This window comes from Mesoplodon densirostris, chromosome 12 (assembly GCF_025265405.1).
Source record: "Mesoplodon densirostris isolate mMesDen1 chromosome 12, mMesDen1 primary haplotype, whole genome shotgun sequence".
Lineage (NCBI taxonomy): Eukaryota > Metazoa > Chordata > Mammalia > Artiodactyla > Ziphiidae > Mesoplodon > Mesoplodon densirostris.
In genome coordinates, this window is record NC_082672.1 from 42,438,950 (window position 1) to 42,454,405 (window position 15,456).

Sequence of the window (15,456 nt, forward strand, 5' to 3'; positions counted from 1 at the left end):
GTTCACCAATATCTTGATAAATTGATCAAAACTACAGGAAGAAAAAACCATAGGTAATACTACTTGAGGAACATATTTTGTTTTCCTCCGTGATCTCATAAAATGAACGGAGAGCAGAGGACAAGTAAAAGGCCAGGGCTTCAAAGACTTCTCTAGACATTGCTTTAAGATTATCATGAAAGAACCAGCCGGAGTCTTTTGTTTTATGAATTCTGGGGCAGTGGTTCTTGACTGTGATTGTGCATTAAAGTCATCTATGAAACTTAAAAAAGAGAGTTATGTACAACCTTCTGATAGACTCATATGTGTGTGCATTTAGACCATTTGTTTTTTTGGGGGGTGGGGTTGGTGCAGTGTTTATAATAGCAAAACCAGGTGAGATGATCTGAATTTCCATCAGTAAGAATTAAAGTAATTATAGTGTATTTATACTTTGGAATGATGTCTATTAGGATACATTTGGCTCTAAGCAGCAGAATACCCAGGTGACAGTGGCTCAAGCTGTCAAGATAATTAAGTGCTCAGGTACTTTCTGTACTTCTGCTTTGCCATGCTCAATGTGTTAACTTCTGGACCCCAAGTTTGTCATGTCATAGTTGCAACATGGCTGCTACAGCTCCAGCTGTCATGTTCTTGAACAGTTGTGCTAATGCAAGAGACTCTCCTTAAGCATTTTTTACTTTTATCAGGAAATAAAGTCTTCCCCACCCCAATTCCCCACATACTTCCTTTTAGCTTATTAACTAAGACAGGGTGATATGACCTTAGAGTTAGATTACCGTGACTTTCTTATCCCAGTCATAATTCACTTCTTGGTGCTGGGAGAGAGGCATACCATCTTGAAGATAGGGATTTCCATTCAGTCCGTGAACAAACTCAAGAGTTCAGCTAACTGGGAAGAAAGGAAAAGGGGGAGATGGGCATTTGGGGAGGCAAGAAACAGTGCCCGCCATTCACATTATATGTAGTCATTGAAAAGAATGGGGCATGCCTACATGTCATGGGTTGTGTACCCTAGAAATGTCACCGTGCAAGGAAAAACAAACCTCTAAAACCAAACTTGTTGGCCTCCCTAATGGAGAAATCATTGACCATCATTGAGCAAATCCATGAGTACACTCATCTTGAAGGGAGCTACATAGACTTGAGTGTTTGAAAAGCCACTCCATCACATAGCAACACCTGCAGGTCTGGACACCCTCCCTCATGGTTTCGCAAATGAAGTAGTGTTTCTTTCTCTGTGTGAGACATAGGGAATGTCTGTCCCAATCAGCAGCCCTATGGGTCTCTGTTCCAGCTACTTTGGACATTAAGCACTGGTCTCTTGAGGTGTGCCCTGGGGACCCCAAGTAACTTTTGTGTGTAAGACATAGCCAATATTTTGTCATGTCATGGCAGCTGTACTCTCTACATGGTGAAAAGCATCCACCCGTTTACACAAAATGTAGTTTAAAAAAAAAAAAAAGCAAAACAGGAAATTATATCAAAAGAGAAATAAGTCATAAGAGTCTGGGGAGATAACAAAATGGTAAAACTGGTTACCCTTAGGGATTGGAATTTGGCAAGGAAAAGGGAAGGAAGGAGACTTTCACTTTCATTTTATAAACTACTTTATTTAAAAAAATTATTTTTCACAATGAACACTTATTACTTTGGTAGTTAGGAATAAAAATATGTTAGGTAGCCTGGGCTCAATTCCAGACTTATTTAATCAGAATATCCAGGGATCAGGGCCTGGGCAAGTACCTTTATTAACATCTACAGAGATAATTCTGACATACAGCCAGGTTTGAGAACCACAGATTACATTTACTATCTCAAGAAATACTTTGTTTTGAGGATAAACTATTTGTATACTTTCTGTATTCTTTCATTTCTGTAATAAGAGTGATTTTTTTAAAGGGGGAAAAAAACCCAACAGTGCATCAAAAACATAGGATGTACATAATTAATGACATATCTCGTGTTGACATCCTATCATATCCAGTACCTCAGATTTGATGTTTCAGTTTCTATTTTGAGGGATTTCTGCAAGCACCGTTGTAGAGGTACAGAATCTTTGTGAAACTGCCCTGTAGGAAGTAGGTAAAGCTTTCCCTTCTTCAGAAAAATGTATCCATATGTTTTTAATTTTGTCTTTTTGAAATTTTTACAACACTTTATTTTCAAAAAGATAGTATTTTAAGTGGTAGAGATCAGAAGGTAGCAATCACTCTCAGCAAAGTTTGGCTTTTAAAATTGTTTGAAAGTATCTGGTACCTCCTTGATCAGTAGAATATATTATATAATTCATATCTAAACTGCTGTGGTTAGCATTTTTTAATTAGGATTAAAATTTTTACTGAAATAAATATTCTTTTTGGTTTATTTAAGATCAGCAAAATAAAAAGCCTTAAGATTTAAAATTATAACAAATGTATAGAAACTAGTACTATATGCTTCATAATTTGAAAATATAATTTGAAGTAACTACTGCTTCTCATTTATTCAACACATGCCTTTCTATAATACTGTAATAAGTATTATAGAAAGGCATGTGTTGAATAAAAGTATTGATCAAGGTTACCAGAAGTATTTAATGCAAAATCTGTCATTCTCTTTTATTTTGAATTAATGAAATTTATATTATTTGTATTTCCATAAAGTATACTAAACTCTGCTGTTTTAAGTTATAGCTATAAAACATTAGTTCATTTTACATTGCTTTGCTCATTTCTGTCTTTAAAGTGCCATGTAATTTTCATGCTGAATAAAAGCTGACAGTATGATGCAATCTACTAATTTATTAATTTGTAAAAAGAACAAAGTAAGTTTTGATGCTGCATTGCATGATAAAGGCTTCCTGCTTATAATTTATGTTACTGTCTTGAGCATGAATCCAAAGATTTTTAGATAGCCTTAGTATTATTTTGGTGTGCTTTCAAAATTAAGAATATAAAATATATAAACTAAGTATACTTGAACACTAAATTGCATGATAATGTCTTTTTGTATATACTTTGTTTTCTTGAGCATAGATAATAAAGATTAATCATATATCCTAAAATGAAAAAAATTACTTTGGAGTTCTTTCAAGGTAAAGTATATTATGATATAAAATATTTAAGTGTATTTTATTTAAGCTTGAGAGGTTTGAAAGTGTGCTTAGATTTTAAATGTATAACTGTTATATTACTGTGGTACTTCCTTATATGTTATAATTCTTGATAAATTTCATCCTTAAATGGTTCAAGTGTGAGTCAAATTATAGTCAAATTAACATGTGGGAGCTCTTTTTGACACTGAACTTTTGAAGTAGGTATTTCAGAAAATAAGCTACACTGCTGTGAACTGATTGGCTTCTTATTGACCTGAGTGCACACTTCATTGGAGGACAGAACCCAGGGCCACTGCCAGCCCATATAGTGCCTGTGTACAAATCAGAAAATCATGCCCGTTTTCTCTGAGTGGACACGGATGCGTACCAGGCCAGATGGCTTGGTGAGCACTTCATTCACTGGGTAGATCAGTCCTCACGTGGCCAGCGGCCAGATAATAGCTTTGACAATATGAGTCATTATTCTACATGTAACAGTAGTCTTTTCCTAATGTTCTCATATGTGTTCTAACAAGTTGTCACCAGAGACAAGGTAGTCATGTGGGTCCCTGTGCTGGGTCTGGGACTAGAGTTGAGCTTGGGAAGAGAGTGGCTAGGTGCCTTCTCTGTTTCAAGAACCACCTAGCTGGGAAGAAAATGGCTCTGCCACTTTACACATCAGGGTTCACAAACATTTTTATTGCCTTTTACCCTTTTATGATTCGTTTCTTCTTGCTGGGTTGTGTTTAATATTCATCTCACCCTGATTTTCTTTGCATAAAATGGTAAGAAATCACATCGTATAACTTGTTTTGGTCCTCCCTCTCCACAAATGAGGCTTAGCTGTTGCTGTGACTTTCTCCTGCAGTTTTCACACTTGCAGGGTTTATTTGAGCTGTAAATCATGAGTACCACTGCCATTTAGAGGTGTAGGGAGTTGCATTGCCTGGGGTCAGAATGTTGCAGTTCACCATGACTCCAAACATATGAAATAACCTCTGAAATCTTAGGCTTATGTAGAAATTAATAAGTAGAATTCATATAACTTTCAATAGGTAAACTTACTTCTTTGGAAATGCGTTAAAACAGATTGAACATATGTCAGTTGTATCATTTCTCACCGGTGCTTGACCCTTTCCACAAAGGCACGTGCCAACCTTTACAACTAATCCTGGTGTATAACTTTGCTCAAAGCCCTTCCAGACAGCTGTTATCCACCCTAAGCTCACTACAGTCTGTGACTGTTTCCAGCCGCTGATCTCTGGCCTCTCCTGTCTTCCAGTTCCTTCTTTCTTTTCTTTCTTATTTTGCATCTCTGGTGATTCTCCACCCTTTCTCTTTCTTTCCCACGTACCTTCCTTGGTGAGACATGTGAGGCAGACTATATCTGCCTTCCATCAATTGAAAGAAAGTCTTTTCTCATTTACAAAAACTCACTTTAAAGTTCTCTCTTTCCATTAGCTTTCCTGGCCACAGAAACGGTTTTACTTGTGTATAAACACAGCATCTTAAGTTATTTAATGGAACACATTTGGCAACTTTTTATCTGGTTCCCCTAAGTTCCCCTTAGCCTCAGACATCTAGAATATGATTGAGTTATCTAGTTTCAAGTTTATAGTTTCCTGTATATGAGAAGAGAAAAAAATCAAATAAAAATTTGGTTTCAACAAATGTGTAAATGAACACACACACACACATATACAGATGCATGTATTTTGTGCTTTTAGTCTTTAAAATGGACTTAAATTTAAGTATTTTAAAACACATAGAAGCAATGTGGACGTATTAAGGGTGCTTTGTCTGTTTTCAAAAGGAGAGACAAATCAGTTTTCCGTAGTGAATGAAAAGCACCTGTCATTATTAGAAGGCTGTAACTGGAGGATTGTGAGGGGTTTGTGATTTTTAAAAAGCTTGAAAGTTTGAAATCCTTTGAATTAAATCAAAATTCAAAAATAAAACCCTTTTTTTAACATAAGAATTCTAAATTATAAACTAATAAATCTTTTAAAGAGTAGTTTTTTAATCCTCAAATAATCTTAGCTAGCTTTCATTGAGCACTTACTACGTTGCAGGGGCCATTCTGAGTGAACTGTGTGTAGTAACACTTTCCCCTCTGACACAGCCTGGTGAGGTGTTGACAGTGACAAGTGGCAGAGCTACAATTTTAACTCAGAGCCCACAGTCCTAACTACTCAACTTTGCTGCCTCAAAAATAAGCAGTTTAACTTCTCATACTAGATAGTGTGATTCCGTAAAGTGACCATAACCTAGTAAATACGTTAGCTATCTTTGTTTTTATTTCACATCATGAATTTTTGTTGCAGTGCAGCATAGGTATTTGTTGTATTTTTAAATGTGGGCTGCAGTGTTCTTTAGAGAGTCTACAAGCGTAATACCACTAAAACAGTCTATTTTTAGGATAATTACTGAAAACAGAATAAAAGTGGTAATACCTAAAGATTAGTTATCTATGATATATTATAAAACATGTTAAATGGACATTTTGTTAAGGCAATTATTTTGCTTTTGTTAGTATCTTTGAAATGCTTTTTTCCTTAGGCAATATGTGAAACATGCCTTATATTTATTCTTCTTTGTGTACCATTCTGTGGCATAGATTTCCTTGCTGAAACACAATCTGGAGATGCAGCTTTCCCAGTCTCAGTCCTCTTTGCAGCAACTGCAAGCCCAGTTTACACAAGAACGACAACGACTTACACAAGAGCTTGAAGAATTAGAGGAACAGCATCAACAAAGACATAAATCTTTACAAGAAGCACATGTCCTTGCATTTCAAACTATGGAAGAAGAAAAGGAAAAGGAACAAAGAGTAAGTTTAAAGTGACATATGTTCAAATGTAATCAACAGCCTAATAATTGTTAGCCTTCTAATTTTAAAGAGTTCATTTTTGCTCCAAAAAATTATATATTGCTTTATTTGTGTTTTCTAGTCTATGACTTCTTGTAGGGGGTCACAGTAATTAAACACAGACACTAATTATACACTATAGCAGACAAATTTTATTTCTGTTTCCCATGATATTGCCAAGTTCATGATGAAACTAATAAACCGTCTGGCTTGTCATATGTTAGCAGTGATTAAATAAATTTAGTTGTAGGGGCTTCCCTGGTGGCGCAGTGGTTGAGAGTCCGCCTGCCGATGCAGGGGATACGGGTTCGTGCCCCGGTCTGGGAAGATCCCACATGCCGCGGAGAGGCTGGGCCCGTGAGCCATGGCCGCTGGGCCTGTGCGTCCGGAGCCTGTGCTCCGCAATGGGGGAGGCCACAACAGTGAGAGGCCCGCGTACAGCAAATAAAAAAAAAATAAAATAAAATAAATTTAGTTGTAACCACTGTAATCACTTAATACTATCTTGAACTTACAATAGTCTTTCATCAAATTTTTAATTTTTCTCCTTAAGTCTGGATCTACAAAAGACACATGTACCCAAGGAATTTATATTTTTTAATCTCACATTTTTGTCCCTCATACTTTTTCTTATGTACAGAATTCACAATGAGTCGAAATGGGAGACATTTTAAAATAGTATAGTTCTGTATATACAGCCCTAACAGCTATATGAAAAGTAGTGATACAAATAAATCACTAAAAAAAGACTTAAACAGATACATTATTTGTTTAATTATATGCCAGAATCGCCCCATATCTATTATTTAGTTCTGTGTTAAAATGTTAGTTTGACATAGCTTTAGTGTGATTAATTTTGGTTTAGTTCACTTCTTTTGTTTGTTTGTTTGTTTTTAGGTTTTTTTTTTTAGTTTTTTTTTTTTTAGTTCACTTCTTAACACTGTATTTTTCAATTTCTTCTAGGGACCTTATGGATAAAGATAAAGATTTGATAGTGTTACTAACAGTAATTTTCACCATGTATACTTATTACAGATACACATTTTTAATCCTTTATTTGGGTATAGATACTCTTTTAAGAAATGGTATATAATTTAAAGATTGTTAAAACAAAAAAGTCATATCCTTTTAAAAACAACTCATTTGCCTGTACAATAAGTTGTAGTCTATTGATCTTGTCCAGAAAATCAAGGAAGTTCCTTTGGTTAAAAATTCGACCTGTTTGCATTACTAAATAATCTATTCATTGGATTCCATTTGTGAACTGTGATAACTTGTAAGCTTTCATATCAGTGCTTTAATTTTACACATTCAGTCTTTTCAGAACTGGCAGTTTTATTGTCTGTCATTAGGTAGCCAAGCTTACCTGAGTCATGTTGTCTATAGGAGAAGTCCTTTATTTTACCTGTATCCAAAGGGACTTACGCTGTACGTTTCAGAAAGAACATAAGTAGTCAAATAATAATTTTTAAAAGCAGCATTTTAGAGTAGTGATTGAAGAAACACAGCCCTAGTTATAATGTGGTATCTTTCTCAGAAACCTTTCATGTTATAGATTATAGTAAGGAAAACCCTTCCTGGCTGAGTGCTACAGTTCACTCTAAACTTGAAGTACCCTGAGCTCTGTGTTTTTTCTCTTGTGGCCATATATCTTCTCTTCGTCTTGGCCACGTGTAGTCTGTTCTCTCTGGCTAGGCTTTTAAAATTAATCACATGAAGGGCTTTAGTTCACTTTTCCAGCTACCTCCTCTTAGCTTTTGCTTCTGTTCACAAATGCAGGAGCAAAGAATGACAGAAAATAGCTACAAACATTTTGTTAAGGTTGGAGTAGGAAAAGCCCTCATCTCTCTCTTCCTGATCAGAAGGAGATCTTTTCTGATGTGCCCTCCCCCACCTCTTTCCTAAGTCTAAGTCTGCACACAGAGGAATTATTCATTAATTTTAGGTGGTTTATGTCCCTTAGGAGCTTCAGAAAACAGCTTTATTTGAAAACTGCCTTAGGTAAAGGGTCTGTATCCCAATTCAAACACTGTATATTGACTCAACCTGATTTCATGATGATTATTCTACTGAAGTGAACCTACTAATTTATTTTCCAATGATGATCATCTTATATCTAATTTTCGTGAAAATGAATTTAAAAAACTTGTTTTCCTTAAATAATAACTGAGTTTTAGTAATTTTTCTATTTTGTTTCCACTTCCTTTCCTATATTCTAGCATAATTTGAATATGTTTCTCTTATTCTAGGCTCTTGAAAATCATTTACAACAGAAACATTCTGCAGAGCTTCAATCATTAAAAGATGCACACAGAGAGTCAATGGAGGGCTTCCGGATAGAAATGGAACAGGAACTTCAGACGCTTCGGTTTGAATTAGAAGATGAAGGAAAGGCTATGCTTGGTACTTTGAAAAGATTATAATCCTGTCATATTTATTTTTACATCCTTCTAACTTAAAATTCAACAAGAAATCACGAAGTTTTATTCTTAATTTTTGAAACATCAAAATGAATATCTAACTGTTGTTCATATTTTATTTGAAGTTACTGGACGAAGGAGCAAGTATGGCAGAGTAGAATGGATAGAACACAAACAGTAAATTGAGGTCCCCTCAACGTTCTTCATACTCGGGCTGTGTAAGCAACATGCAATGGTGCTTCCATTTGTCATTAAGGGACTAAACGGAGTCAGAACATTCAGGCTTCCCACTATCCAGTGACTGAAAGGAATAGATAAGAATGGAGCCACATGTCTTTAGACTAGATCATCATATTGGGGGTTTTTTTCCACTTAAGGATTTTGTTTTAATGAGAAAAGTCATGTCTAGGTCTGACTTTTTGTTTGGATATTTTCCAGATTTTTTATTAAATAGGACTTTTATCTTTGAGGTAGTAAAATCACTATAGTTTTTATAGGAGATCAATTGAGTTTGGAAGAAAAACTGAATATGTATTTAAAGGATTTTTTGTTTTTTAGTGTCATTCAATGACTTTTTATTCCGGTCATCTCATTTTCCTTCTGTTTGTGTTTTTTCCAAATTCTCCTAATGTTTTTGACATCTTTTGTCACACCTCAGTGGCACACTCTTTTCTAAGTAAGAACTGAGAACAAAGAAGACCAAAGTGTTATGAATATTTGGGGCCTCAAAGGGAAAACCAATTGACCCAATTCATCTTCTCTATTATTGCTGGGAGTTCTAGGCCAAGTTGTTATAGCTCTCTCCTCTTCCCGAGGAGAGGTAAAAATGGGCGAAGTGTTGGAACTTGTATCCACTGAAACATGATTTAAATACATTTGTCTTTGTAGACAAAAAACTTTTTGTGGTTTCTTAAACTTTTTATTTTGAGATAATTGTAGATGCACATGAGATTATAAGAAATAGCACAGAGAGATCCTCTGAACCTTTTACCCAGTTTCTTTCAATGGTAACATTTTCAAAACTAAAGTGCATGTCACAGCCAGGATGTTGACATTGATACTGTCAAGACACAGAACATTCCCATCACCATGGTATCCCTGCTGCCCCTTTATAGCCACATGCACTTCACTCCCTCCCCTCACCATTAATCTCTTCTCCATTTCTATAATGTTGTCATTTTAAGAATGTTGTAAACGGAATTGTACAATATGTAACCTTTTGAGATTGGCTTTTTTCACTCAGCATAATTCTCTGGAGATTCATGCAGGTTGTTGTATGTGTCAGTAGTTTGCCCCTTTTTATTGCTAAGTAGTACTCCACGGTATTGACCTACCATATTTGTTGTCCTTTACCCACTGAAGGACATCTGTGTGTTTTCAGTTGTGTGCAAGTTTAAGTTTTTATTTCTTTGGGTTAAATGCCCAGGAGTTGAGTTGCTGGGTCATATGATAATTGTATGTTTAGTTTTTTAAGAAACTGCCACTGTTTTCCAGAGTGATTATACCATTTTACATCCCCACCAGCAATGTATGAATGATCCAGTTTCTTCACATCCTCACCAGCATTTGATGTTGTCATTATTTTGTTATTTTAGCCATTCTGGTAGGAGTGTAGTGATATCTCATTGTGAATTTTACTTTGCATTTCCCTAATGGCTAATGGTGTTGAACATTCTTCCATGTGCTCATTTGCCATTTGTGTATCTTCTTTTCCAATTTTATTGTTTCTATTTCTACACACACATCTATGGCTTCAACGGCCATCTGTTGTGCTTGTGACTCCAAATATGTATTTCTAGACCAATCTACTTTCCTTGTGAATTAGATTTATATTTTTTACTGCTTATTAGACTGTTAGATGTTCTAACTCACACTCTGTTTTAAAATATTAGCTCACCATCTCCCTCAGGTCTAAAATATATTTCCATTCCCATACCTCCCACTTGAATTTATGATATCACTGTTTACTGAGTTGCCAAAACCACGAATCTGGGAGATGCATTCAACCTTTTTTCTTTCGCTTGCACATCATGTTATTTCCTCCTCTTAAATATTCTCTGTATCTGTTTGCCCTTCTTTCATCCTTTCGCCACCCTTAATTCATGGTCGTATCATTTCTCACCTGGATTATTACCGCAACCTTCTTTCTGATCTTCCTTCCCACAGTCCATTCTCCAAACTCCAGTTGGGTTGTTTTTTTTTTTCTCGCAGTACGCGGGCCTGTCACTGCTGCAGCCTCTTCCGTCGCGGATCACAGGCTCCGGACGTGCAGGCTCAGTGGCCATGGCCCACGGGCCCAGCCGCTCCGCGGCATGTGGGATCCTCCCAGACCAGGGCACAAACCCATGTCCCCTGCATCGGCAGGTGGACTCCCAACCACTGCGCCACCAGGGAAGCCCCAGTTGGGTTAATTTTTGCAAGACTCAAATCTCACCATGTGATTTCCCCACTTTAAATCCTTCAGTGATTCCTCATATCCTTCCCCAGGTCCTGTCAATTTTTCCACTGAGGCAGCCCTTAACACCAAGGGAAACTGAACTTATGCCCTACATGAGGGTCTCAGGAGGAGCCTAAATTGACTTGCTACAAGCACAGCATTTCTTTGAAGTCTCATGTTTTAGCTTTGAAATGGTAACTTGTATTTTACTCATATATTCAGTGATAACATTAAAAACAGTGGCTTTTCCAAAAATCTTCATGTAAAATTCGTGTTTTGGAAGATGGTCATGTGTACTCTAAAAGTCCCTCAGGCACACTGCCACACACATCTTAGTTTGAGGACCATGAATCTAAACATGGAGTGAAAATCATTTTGTACTGAAACTTTTTGAGGCTGGGCTCCATTTTCTTTCCAATATGACCACTTGCTCTGTGGGTGCCTGCCATACCAAAGTTCTTATAGCTTGTCTGACAGAGCGGGGTTTTTCTGCTTTTGCATATGTTACTCCTTCCTGAATGCTTTTATCTTTCTCCACTTGGAGAACGCCAGCTCAGTCTTTCAGACTGTGTTACCATGACAATTCCTTTGTTGATAGCATCCCCAGTTTCCCTCTCCTAGGAAATCTGGGTTCTTACACCACCCTGCTTTCATTATAACTGAAACACTGTATTTCATTATAATGTTCACCTCTGACATCCCACCTAACTCCTTGATGCCCTTCCCTCTAGGCTGTGCAGGTATAAGAACAGGGTCATATTTTATTCTCCCATAGTATAGTGCCTGGCATTCAGTAAGTGTGGATTATATGAAATAATCTCAAATTCAGATAAAAATAATGACTTCCAAATCCCTAAGAACACTCACCAGATAGTGCTTAACATCTTTGAGGGATATCATGGAAGAAGTCTTATGTGGGTGGGAAGTTGCCTCCTAAATATACGTTATAGTACCGTTCAACTCTAAAATGTGTTATTCTACTAGTGAGTGAGAAGAGTTAAAAATTTCCTCTCCATTAGCACCTTACTTGCAAACTGAAAACATGTATAGAAAACCTTGATCCATTTGAGCAGCTGAAAACTTTCTTATCCTCTTCAAAGCCAGATGACCTCTAAATTTATATTTTATGATAGTATGTAGTATTTTAAGAAGCATAGACAATCCTATGATATTTTAATGGGAATATGTGTCCTAATTTTAAAAAAATACTCTAATTTTTATGATTTTTATCTAAAATACTAATATTTAAAAAATACACAATCTTTTTTCCTTGGATTCCAGCTTCTTTACGCTCAGAACTAAACCATCAACATGCAGCTGAAATTGATTTGTTACGGCATAATCATCATCAAGAATTGGCAGCCGCTAAAATAGAATTAGAGAGAAGCATAGATATCAGCAGAAGACAGGTAAAGAACATTCTGTTCTGTGATGTCTTCTTAAATAAATGTGAATAGATTTGAATGTTCACAGTTTTCTGAAAATTATTTTGCAATAACTAGTATTTTCACTAGTAATTATTTACTATCTATATTAAAGAGTTTTATTTTTAAAGGGAGTTAGGTAATTCAACTTTAGTATAATGGTCAGTTTATTTTATGACCTTTTAATTGAATATTTTGAATTTTATTTGCATCTTGAGTGAACAATGAAATATAAGTAATACAAAGAGTGAAAACAATACTATAAAACAGCAGTGTCTGTCAAGTAGAACTTTCCATGATGAGGGACCTCGTCTATATCTGTGCTATCTACTATGATAGTCACAAGCCAAACATGTCTAGTGTGACCAAGGACCTTAATTTTTAATTAATTTTTACTAATTTATTTAAGTTAATTTAAACAGCCATATCAGATAGCACAGCTATCGAAGTAGCAGGTCCTCAGGAAAAAAAAGATAATTTATGTATTTCCATATCACTAGCACAGCTACTATTCACACTTTTTAAATTTTGCTCATTAGCCAAGTGTACTTTCTTTAATTAGATAGTTTGTGATCCTGAATGTATGTCTGGATGAACGGATTTCTAGTCATAGTACAATGAAGGCTATTCCCTGTTTATTAGTTTATTACTTACGACTTTCACTTTGTCAGGCTTCAAATATGTTAAATGATCAGCTCAAATTTTTCTTCATTACTAGAAAGTTTTAAATGAGCCACGTTATAACCATGGAGGGAACTTATGTTCTCTCCAACTAGGCTGCTGCTGAAATTGACAATGTCTAGGCCTGCAGAATTTGCAGAAAACAGTGACTTGTAGGAAAATGGAAGGGAGCTTATCTGTCTGACAGGATAACTACTAGACCAGAATGAAGCAGACAGAGTCTTCTAAGCAATGGGATGTGTATATATTGGGATGGCCTCCATAGATGCAGGTCCTTTTTAAATTAAAGGACGATGCCACCAGCATTTTACTGCAAGACCATGTAACTTACTGAGTACTTAAGAGCCCTGTATTCTAATATCAGCTCTGCCATTGATTATAGATCATCCTTGGACGAATCATCTCTTGGGTATTGGTTTCTTCATCAGTAAAATGAGGGAGATGTGCTTATATGGTCTTTTGGGTCCCCTGTGGCCCTGAAACTATTTAAGCTGCATCCATATAAACACTTCTTATATATTGATATATGAAAATAGAGGAGGCCTCGAGGTTTCCTTATTTCAGCAGTTTGCTTTTGAAGCAATGTCAGATTTACGTTTGACATTCCAGTATGTCATTTTCTTTCCCTTAAACACAGAATGTAAATATGCAGAAAACTTTTAAGGACTATTTGTATTTTTCAGAGTAAGGAGCACATGTGTAGAATAACAGATCTACAAGACGAAGTAAGGCACAGAGAGCATCACATCTCAGACTTGGATAAAGAAGTACAGCACCTTCATGAAAATATAAATGCCCTAACCAAAGAACTGGAATTTAAGGGAAAAGAAATTCTCAGAATAAGGAGTGAATCCAACCAACAGATGAGGTATGCCTTCAGTCACCACAGAAGGAATTTGCAGTGTTACCTGAAAGACTACTGCAATGGTATTTAGCAATACATGCCTATTTTTATGACTAGATAGCCTTCTAGTAAGATATTGAGGACTACTTCTTACTTTATTTGTTGACTATGTTATAATTTGGATGTAGAAGAAATGTTTATATTTTGAAACATGTACATACATTCACTAACTTTGGAAATTGTATGTAATTAACGAAAATCTTTTAAAAATGTTATTTTAAAAAGCATTAAAGGAGACAACTTTAACAAGCTAGAAGATTAGAGCAAAGTAAGTACTTTACTTTAGGCTGTTTCCACTGATTTTCTGTATATTATACCTAAAACCATTTCAAGTCTGTTAGAATATAGAAAGTTTTGAAAGCTCGACTTCAGAATAACGTTTTCTTAACTAAAAATAAATTAAACAGGTTGCATGAACAAGATTTAAACAAGAGGCTTGAAAAAGAGCTGGACGTCATGACAGCAGACCACCTCAGAGAGAAAAATATCATGCGGGCAGGTTTTAATAAGACTAACGAGCTACTCAAGGAAATAAATGCAGCTTTACAAGTGTCGTAAGTCGCATTATATTAAAGAAAATTCATGTGTGGAGAATAAACTGAGGAGCACTGTGTCTAACCTCAGATTAGCTAGTCTTTTGAATCTAATTAAATGATACTTCAAAAAGAAAACTTAAGCGCTGTATTTACAGATGGTAACTGCAGTATGATATATTCTTTAATTACAAGAAGGCAGTTGAACAATTATGTTTTATCAGCTGCTACTGCTATGGTTCTACTAGGACAATAGTTGTCCAAAGACTGTCCCTCAGGATCATGAACTATCATGCCATGGTGAAAACTCAAAAGATACCCATTCTATAGTGTTAAGTAAAAAGAGCATATTGTGACCAGTGGGGTTATTATGACCCTATATATACACTAATAATACATATTTTACAAAAGTATCAAAAGATCTTAAAGAAACAAATACAAATTTTAATGGTAGTGATTCCATCTGTGGACTGGATTAGGAGGTACTGGAGACGGAGAAGAGCAAACACTCCCTCTTTATTTTACATACTCTACTTACGCGTTGTTTGAGTTCCTACAACAAGCATTGGATTGTGTTATGATTTTAAAAATCAATAAATGTAAAACATCACAAAGTTAGTACTCATATATAGTAGCTCCAATATCATTAAAAGCCAAAGTTCTAATTATTGCTTTATGTTTTAAAAAATACTTAATAGCCCCTCTCTTTCCTACACACTTACTTATAAACTTCTATAGCTAATGCACCTGGCATTCACTCCATCTCTGTGGCCTAAACTGTGGTCCAGTTTAAGTTATCTCAGAAATAATTTACTCTAAGCTGCTGCAATGGTTTATTCACTTTCAGTCTCTCCTCTTCCAATCAATTAAAAAGCCTTCATAAAAAAATATACATATCTCCATATACTTCAATAAAGTCAAAATAGTGACTTAATCCCATTACCCTCAGTGTCAAAGTCAAACTTAAACTCTTAGCTCCAGCGTGCCATCTCCTGCCTCATCCCACAGCCACCCGTATTCCCTGTCTGCTACCTTTGTGTCAGCCACACTGACCCTCACAGTTTCCTTCTAGGAGTCTCCTGTGTTATCCTCTACAGTCTAGAATAACCTTC

General features: G+C 35.8%; 1 protein-coding gene across 3 annotated transcripts in view; it reads left to right on the forward strand.

Moving 5' to 3' along the window:
- FAM184A (family with sequence similarity 184 member A) overlaps positions 1–15,456 on the forward strand; it is a 114,630-nt gene that overhangs the window by 87,165 nt on the left and 12,009 nt on the right. For 2 of the 3 annotated variants that reach the window (XM_060115121.1, XM_060115124.1), the window contains exons 10-14: positions 5,694–5,906; positions 8,195–8,348; positions 12,084–12,211; positions 13,591–13,775; positions 14,219–14,365. In XM_060115121.1, the coding sequence (XP_059971104.1) occupies positions 5,694–5,906; positions 8,195–8,348; positions 12,084–12,211; positions 13,591–13,775; positions 14,219–14,365 (827 nt within the window). The remainder of the gene's footprint in view (positions 1–5,693; positions 5,907–8,194; positions 8,349–12,083; positions 12,212–13,590; positions 13,776–14,218; positions 14,366–15,456) is intronic. The other variant, XM_060115123.1, reaches the window with a different exon arrangement.